At 29.4% G+C, this 9,427-nt stretch overlaps 1 protein-coding gene across 1 annotated transcript; it reads left to right on the top strand.

The window, feature by feature from the left end:
• The first annotated feature begins 2,647 nt into the window (after nt 1-2,647).
• Nucleotides 2,648-3,104, top strand: LOC129310583 (precursor of CEP8-like). The gene has a single exon (XM_054952473.1). It carries the CDS (start codon nt 2,648-2,650, stop codon nt 3,089-3,091), a length of 444 nt encoding a protein of 147 aa, XP_054808448.1. The 3' UTR covers nt 3,092-3,104.
• The last annotated feature ends 6,323 nt before the right edge of the window (nt 3,105-9,427 follow it).

Raw genomic sequence — 9,427 nt, 5'->3', positions numbered from 1 at the left:
ACGACGATAAGATATTAATTAATGGTAGTGCTATTGGTTGCTCATGTTGTTTATATATTTGTAATGCCAAAAGTGAAGTGTTAGGCTGTACCGCAGTAGTGCACGCACGGTGTTCATAAAATCAGATTTTTAGTTCAAGATGAAGAATCTTTATTGTCCTTTTCATCGAATCACAACGTTAATGATCACATTAACTATTTTGAGACATTCCTGTAATTAATAACCTGCATACCAGTTACCACATCGATCATTTGCCCAATAATAAATGGAGCTAATCAAATTATGTCATATATCTCACCTAGAACTCTATTTAATTAAAGTGGTAGGCCCTGGGAATCTACACAAATCAGGTGGTCATGTCGCCTTTGACTTCACTTTTGTTTGATCCTTCATCATTATCTTGATCAACTGGGGCACATTCTTTTGTTGTCTTGGCAATCACTGGGGCAAATTAAATCGAATGTGCATGCGTTATGGCATTTTTTTTTCCTCCAAAAATATTTGCGATATATAGCGGGCGCTATTAAATAAGAGACGTCGGGTAAAGAATTAACTTCCGTGTGTGTGCGTATTGATTCATTCAATGAGAGAAAGAAATCTGTTTCCCAAACAATAAGATCAATTTATCTGTACATTATATAAAATCGGGAAATTAAATCAATTATATGCTTGACACCAAAAAAATATCTCACGAATTCGTCTTGTTGAATAAATTGTTAATAAGCATGAGTAGGCTTGAGTTAATGTGTAAAGTCTCACAAGATAAAATTAAGCTTAAAAATGAATATGCATGTTCACAGTAGGCACACGGAAACAACCATATATAAGCTGGAAAAGGAGACACCAGCTAAAAAAAGATAATAAACAATGAAAAATAGAAATCACACATCCAACAACAATTAAAAAGATGAAGGCCTATATAAGCTTACCATACAAAAGTTAACCCTGGATACACACGAGAAATTGAGCAAGAGATGCATAGATATTTTTAAAGTCCATATCTTTGGCATTATGACTAATAAAACTTGGTCAAATTTGGCCTCTCTTATAAACCATCCTTTTGTAATCATAATAAGTAATATAATATACCACTAACTGATTCCTTCGTGCACGTATGCACACCTATATGTATATTGCTTTCTCTGTACGTAACTTTAATTTCAAACCAAATATATTTCCCACCATCCTTTGTTCCATGATTAATAAAATGAGAAGTAGAGTGAAACGGGGTGTAAACATACTAGCTAGTCGGTGAAGTTAAGCATTAGTTGATCTGAAGAGTAAACTTGGAAGGTTACCAATGTTTCAACTCAAATAAATATTAGGAAAATAGTGTGAACCACCAAATATGGGGTTTGGGTCCTACCAGAGTAACGGCTGGTGAATATGAAGACGACCATAACAATCTTTTGATTTTCTGTAACGCCCAGTCAAATAAACCATGAATGCAGTGCAGTACCAAATCTTGAAGCAAATCAAATATATGATTACGGGAGAACCGTACCCTTAGATATAGGAATCTTTTTCCTTGCCTTTGAGCTTGCGGCCACGCAATAATGATCATGAAACTCATTAATTTTAAAATTGTAACCAAAAGATATTGGATTGTACAGATTACAGAACAAAGACAGATATGTTTCATCTTGAATAATTTTCCACGAAGAAATTATAAAGATATCTGAGATTGAACAGATACCATTCACTTATACACTAAAGTAGTTTTATACTTCTGTAAGTGGAGAAGCAACAGGACAGAATCTTCATGTAAATTTCTGGGTCCATTTTATATGATTCGCCAGTCATCGAGCTGCCCTTCTTCTCCATGATTTCGTCAAGGACTTCTCCACACCATGAGAGGTCATTATGTAGTCAAATTCATGTAAGCTTCCAGCTTCCGTTCTCACTATTCCATATCAACAACTCTCAACCTACTTGTCACTTTTTCACGATTTTCATATGTGAATGTATCAGGTGCTTAGACATCAATTATGCAAACAAAAGAATGGAAGACATACAATTGCAAAGGAAGAAGAGGTGTAGATCAGAAGAAATACAGAAAATGAAATATACTGATTGCATATAATAAAGGGAACGCATTCCCTCACGTGAGAGACTAATCTAAGTCAAAACTGAACAACAATTCACATATATATGGCCTTAAGGTTGGTGAGTTTTTGAAGTCCAATTCAACTAAATTTTTTTCACAGAAAACAGTGAAGAAAGAAAGAGCTTGCACTCTACGTGTTGGAATTGGTGAGGTTGATTAGAAGAACAAAATTTTTGGTATTTTATTTATGTTATTAATTCTTTAAAAAAGAGATGAATTAAATGAAAGAACTAAATACAAATTAAAAATAGTAATATCTTTAATGTACACCGCCCATTACACCTCCCCAGACTATCCGTCAATTAAGCCCCTTTAGTCAAATGTGAATTATTAAACTGAGAACTTAATTTATTTGAATCTAAACAGAGCATGGATCCTCAACCAAGAGTATAAAAGCCCTAAGATCCTGGAACTTCTCACTAACCCACTTCACTTCATCCTCATTCACGCATTTTCCTGTTTCCTTACACCTTTCTATATCTAGTATCCCTCTCTACAAAACAAAAACTTTAACTTTGCTTTCAAAATCTATTGTTATATATGGGTCAATTTCAGGCCATGCACAAATATTTAGTTGTTGTTGTTGTTCTAGTAATGGCTTGCCATGTAATTGTTATAACTCAGGGAAGGCAGATAAAGGCATTAAAGAAGAACGAAGACACTGCTCTGCCTGCAGCAGAGAAGGCTGTTAACTCAGTCTTCACAACAAAGGACGACGTGAATGATGTCTATGAAGATTCAAATGGAGATGATCAAGTGAATGCTCATCGACCTACAACGCCAGGAAACAGTCCTGGGGTTGGTCATCGAAGATTTGAAGAAGACAACAAAAATATGAAAACGAAGTTTCACGTGGCAGACCAGAGTCCTCCAAACGCTGAATATTCTTTGACCGCAGGATCAAAAGCTCACTTCACCAAACCTACACCCCCATATTTCAGCTGTGGTGCTGGGCTTGCTCCTCACCGAGAGATAAAAACCTAAGAGCTTAGTTATTTCTGTCACCTCTGTGTGTGGTTGGGGGGGGGTGTAATTGTGTGTTTGTATGCGTGTGTGTGTGTGTGTGTGACTTCAGCTGCATACATGTGTGTTTCGTTGATCTGCATTAGCTAGCTAGGCACTACGTGCGTTTTCTGGCATGTTAGACCATGCATGCAAGGCATTTTCCTTTCAGACTTTCTATAATTCTGTCATATATATGCATGCAAAATGAAATTAAGATGCTGTCACTAATTTGTCTTTTGTATTTTAAAAAATAATCTCTTCTTGCATGTAGTAGAAAGGAAAGTATTATTTGTACTATCATGAATTTCTTGTCCTACTATGCGAGTTTGCTTGTAAGAAGTTTATATATAGTTTCTTTTGATCAATCACTCTCTTCTCATCACCAAAATATATAGTGTATTATATATCCATGTAAAAATACGCACAAATATATAGATAATAAGGAGAATGACAAATAAGAACCTTGTAAAAACATTAATGTTAAATTAAGACTTTTCAACACTAATATTCTCAAATTTAAATACTTATTTTATCATGTTTTAGTTCTAAAGTTATTGATTTAGCATTAATATTCTTCAAAGGTCCTTAATTACTTGTCATTCTCCCTAGATAATGTTGGTTTTAATTCTTAAAATTTTACTTTAATGCTCTTTAATTATATTTAGAAGAGAAGGGATATATATAGAAATATAAAAGTTATTAAAGGTGCTAATTAGTTGATTAATCAAGAGTCCTCGAGATGATAAAAAAAGGTTTTCTGTGAATGAAGGGTCAGAAACTGATTTATGAGAAGTGCACGCTTCCTTTTAAAACAACAAAATCAAGAGGCATACAGAGCGAATATTCAATTCACTATCAGTTGATATTCTGAGGAGACTCAATATGTTGCAAGTAGTCGAATTAGCAAGGCAATGCTGCGAGTGCCGGAGGAAGTATGTGATCAATCAACATTATCAATATCAAATCAGTATAAAATATAAACCTTGTTATTATGTAAATTATAGTGTTAGCTTTTCCAACTCTATACAAGGTGCCATGATTATTAGGTGTCATTTTTTTCGACTAATAATAACAACGTCCGGCCGCAAATCTTAGAGATCCTTAATTAATTTCTAGGAGCCTATGTAGTGGCCGATGGTCTGACAGTGAAAGCTAGATTTCGTGTGATTGGTTTAATTAATGTGCAAATCACTCAATTTGATGCCTTTATACTGCCTCCGTTTTTATATATATAAAAAAAAATTATCACACAGTTAAAAAGTTATTTAACTATAATAATTATGTATGAAAATAAAAAAATTATATTAAAATGTCCTGTGTTAATCAATATGCTCTTGTATTAATTATTTTTGTTAATATAAATCATGAGAGGTGTTTGAAGAAATATATAATAAATGCTTATTAAAATGAGTAATTTTGCTTATCAAATAAATACAAGTGAAAAGTAATAGTTTTTCTAGCAATAAAAAACGGAGAGAGTAACTTTGAAGTGTGCATATCCAAACGACAAAAGGAATCAACAGAACGACAGTTTGCAGTAAGTTCATAATTCAATCCCCCTCTCCATGTGCATCGCTGCTGTGAATTCTGTCTTCTTTTGTATGGATACTTAAACAAAAAGAGAAGTATCAAGAAACTACATAAACAAAAACATGATCTCACTTGCTATCACCGAATAACATATCCTCACATGCGGAATTCAAGCTCGTTCAAATTTTACATGTCTTTCCTTTCTACCAACCTAGCTCCACAGTGATTTACTAGAACCACCTGAGTTCTCTCCTTACTACAAAGAAACAGCAAATTAATGACGAGATTTAGCAATGAAAATTTATTCCATCACAAATCCGTTGCTAATTTACTGATAGAATTTAGCGATAGGATATTCCATCGCTAAAAAAGAAGTCACTATTTCATCACTAAACTGTTAAAAATAATTTTGTCGATGAAGTTTAGTGATGAAACATTTCGTCGCTACAAATTCTATTACTATTCTATCGGTAAACCGTCAGAAATAATTTAACAATAGAATTTTTTGATGGAAATGCCTATCACTAATTTTCAGGATATGTTATTCTCATTTTGTGATAGCATTTGTGACAAAAAATTCCATCGCAAATCTTTTTATCATAATTCCATTGCTAATTGTTTTAAATTTTATCATATGATTTATAATACATATTTATATATAATTTATTTAACAATTTATTATTATACTATAAATAAATAATTTAATAATAATAATTTAATATTTTAAATTATTTAGATATTAATAATAATTATAATAATTTAAATTATATATTTATGGTTTTTTGATAACATAGTAACATACCTAATTAGTGTTATTTAAAAATAAAAATATTTAAAAATAATTTACAAATATAAAATGCTATATATTATAAAATTTATAATAAAATATATAGTGATAATAAAGTATTTGTGCATTTTAATATTAAATTTTTATCAAAAATAATTTTTTAAAATTATAATATAATATAAAACAAGTATTATATAAAAAATCAATTTATTTTATTGATAAATAAAAATAATGTTAAATAAAATAAACATATTTAAATTATATATTTATTGATATGTGTGTATCTATGTATGTATGTATGTATGCACGTGTGTTTGGTGGTTAAATATTATATATTTAATTTATCAATTAAAGACTAAATATCTCCTTTAACTCAACTGGCAAGAAGGTTCGATGCAAAGACTCACGAAGGTGTAAGGTTATGGATTCAAACTTGGCCAAGGCACATTTGAAATTATTTCAAGTTAATATGTGGTGTGTTTTCATTTGAGATGGATTTAGCGATGGAACGCATTCCATCACATAATTGGAATAACTTATCCTTGTCTAGTGACGAAAATTTTCCATCACTAATTCCTCACTAATTAGCGACAGAATTTTAAATTAAGTCGCTAACGAATTAGTGATGATGTTTTTATCGATGGAATTATTATATCGCTAATTCCATCGCTAACCCATTTAGCGACGGAATTTTCCATTGCTAATCCACTATCTTTTTATAGTGCCTGGATCAAAATGGTCATGCTCACTCATTAACATTGGATAGTACTCATTAGCATCTTGTGTGCGCGCTTTAGTTGGATCATTCTTATTTAGAAGAGAATCCCCACTACACATTTGACCATGAGTGATCACATCCTTCATGAATTTTATAATGCAGTGACTACAATTGTTATCATTTGGTTGGAAAGGCCACTAAGAAAATACCAAAAGGTAATGTGAATTTATGAAGCAAATAATTTTTATAAATATTCAATAAAATCTTCCAAGTATAAATATACCATGATCTTTGTCTATTCACAACTCTTTGAGAAGCCTTTATTTGTAGAAAAGGGGAGCTACTTTTGACCCAAAAAAATGGTTTATGCCCTATCAAAACAAAGAAAAATTAATCAATGATAATTGATGGGAGTGTGTTTGTGTGTGTAATATGATTCTTATAAAGATAAATACTTACTTATTAAATAACCTCAACATATTAAACCGCTCTATTGGCATATCTCCAAATAGAGGATCGAGATAATAAATTAAAGAAAAAGGAACATCTACAGGATATTAGAACATAAAAAAATTCTCATATCTAAATATTAGAGGATAAATCATAAAAATATAAGTTTAAGATGTATCTGACTAAATGGCTTAAGCTATTTTGTGGAGTATAGTATCCTTAAGCAACCTAACATGATATCAAGAACCATTTGATCAAGGACAAAAAAAAAGAGAGGAAAAAAAAGAAAGGAAAATAATGAAAGAATGAAAGTTGAAAAAAAAAACAAGAGATTCAAAAAAGAAGAAGAAAAAAAAATTGAATAGACCTAAGACCTTTGAAACTAAAAAAAAAAAGTATAAGCCCAAGCAAAAAGAAGAAGAAAAAGGTGAAAAAAAAAATAGTAGAGAGAATATTAGAATATAAAAGAAGTCTAACATCTAAAAATTAGAAGATAGATACTTAAGCCATTTAGTTAGATACATCCTAAACTTATATATTTATGATCTATCTTCTAATTTTTAGATGTGGGAGTTCTTTTATGTTCTAATACAAGATTGGTAACAATCAAAATTTAATATTTTTTAAAAAATTTAAACTTTGATTATATCTTAATAAAATTGAGGCATCTAGCACATCAAAAAATTAAAGAAATAATTAATAAAATACTTACTTCGCATTATAAGATATTAAAAATAACATTTTTTTCAACATGAATTTCAATGATGTGTCTTCATTTGGAGTTCAATGATGTGATTTGCAAATGAATTTCAATGTTTGTTATGTCATAAGGAGTTTAATGACTTAAAAAGTAAAAAGTTCAATCAATTAGTATTGTAGAGTTCTATGATGTGTTGTTGGTGGAGTCCAATGAATATGAAAGTGAGGAGTTTGATGAGATAAGTAAAGTGAGCTATACAAACTAGCTCTTAAGACCCTCAATAGTGTCTTGCTTCCCTTTGCCCTTAACGATGCCTTCACCTGTAAAATATAACCACAGGGGTGATTCAAGGATTGGATACTTATCAAACACATAATATCATATAACAATTCATACAATTCATGATCAATATTCTCCATCTTATATCCTTCTTATTTCCTCTGAATGAATTTATAGGCTAACAATACATCATGACCAAGTTCATGTGATTGGACTAGTCGAAGCTCACCAATCACAAGAGGCAACCTCAGTTAAAAGTGCCTTTACTTATTATGGACCACAAATTCCCTCCTTTTCTCGAATATTTGAGGTATTGTATGCCCAATCTATCTCAAATAGTATTAGGACTTTCAAATGAGAGAGATGTGCGTTGAGGCCTCCATGATACCAATGTACCATATGAATTTCATACAATATTTTCTAACAACTCTAGCGTAAACTCCCATCCTCTCACAATAACTATGCTCATACAATACCATTAACATTTCATATTCATATCTGATTCATAATTTGTACAAAAACATGCAAAATGATTTTATGTATAGAGTAATAATTTAGTTCAATACTACTTCTCACAAGTTTTCTAAAATATCAACAAATATTGCATAATTCAACTTTTCATAATAGAATACATAATTATATTATAAATTCCCCCTACACCAATCGCCACCTCTATTAAATTTATTATTTAATATTATTAATTTTTATTTCTAATATTTATTTGGTTATTTATGTATTATTACTTATTTATATTATTTAGTTATTTATTTTTTAAATTATATTAATAATTATTATTAAATATTAAGTAATAATATAATAAATTTTATTATTACACATTATTTTTAATTATTCATTTAAATTTTCAAAACCTCAAATTATTTTTATTAATTATTAATCTTCTTAATTGTTTAATTTTATTACTGATTAAAAAATATAATTATAATTATTAAATAGATCAAATTAAAAGGCCCCATGTCTTCTTAGTAATTATATACTACAAGTTTCTTATTATTTTTAATTAATTATTTTCATTAAATGATAAAAAATATAACAATCGATATTTAATAATTATATATTTTATAAATTACACTAAATAATAAAAAAATTTAAATTTGAAGAAAGAGGTGGCATTTTTTTGTACATTAAAATGCCACCTCTCTAATTTGTATAAATTTTTTTATTTTTTATTACTAAATAAATATTAAAAAATACCAACTTAGAATGATTTTATTATTTATTTAGTTAATTATAATTATTATTAAATGGTAAATTTATGTAATATTAAATATTTGATAACTCTATTTTAGAAATTACACTAATTAATTAAAAATTACATTTAAATAGAGAGGTGGTGTTTTTCTATTTGGAAATGCCACCTCTCACTATTAAAAAATACCGTATATATAATGCCCCATATTCAACGGTTATAAAAAAAACATTGAATAAAAAAAAAGCAGAATTTTAAAAAACTAATATTCAGTGGTTAAAAAAATAACCGTTGAATATATTTTTATATATATATTCAACGGTTAAATATAAAAACCATTGAATAAAATTCTCAAAAAAATACCTGGTGACATCACCATATTATTCAACAGTTCAGGAAAAGAAATCATTGAATAAAATGTCAGAATATTCAATGGTTAAAATAAAAAACCATTGAATAAACGTTTTGAAACCGCCTTATAACGTCATCTTATTATTCAACAGTTCCTTAACCAAAACCATTGAATAAACATTTATAATATTTAACGGTTTACCTGAGGAACTGTTGAATAAACTTTTATTCAACAGTTTTTCAAGATAACCGTTGAATAATTTCATTTAAATCACCTCTTCATTCTCCCGAAA

The sequence above is a fragment of the Prosopis cineraria genome, unplaced genomic scaffold, assembly GCF_029017545.1.
Source record: "Prosopis cineraria cultivar Desert tree isolate PC_DT_omini unplaced genomic scaffold, ASM2901754v1 PC5, whole genome shotgun sequence".
Classification (NCBI taxonomy): domain Eukaryota; kingdom Viridiplantae; phylum Streptophyta; class Magnoliopsida; order Fabales; family Fabaceae; genus Prosopis; species Prosopis cineraria.
The sequence above is the reverse complement of the archived record's forward strand: the minus strand, read 5'-3'. Positions and strand labels throughout refer to the sequence as shown.

Excerpts from the sequence above, each read along its gene's own strand:
- LOC129310583 (XM_054952473.1), top strand. The coding sequence starts at position 2,648 with ATGGGTCAATTTCAGGCCATGCACAAATATTTAGTTGTTGTTGTTGTT.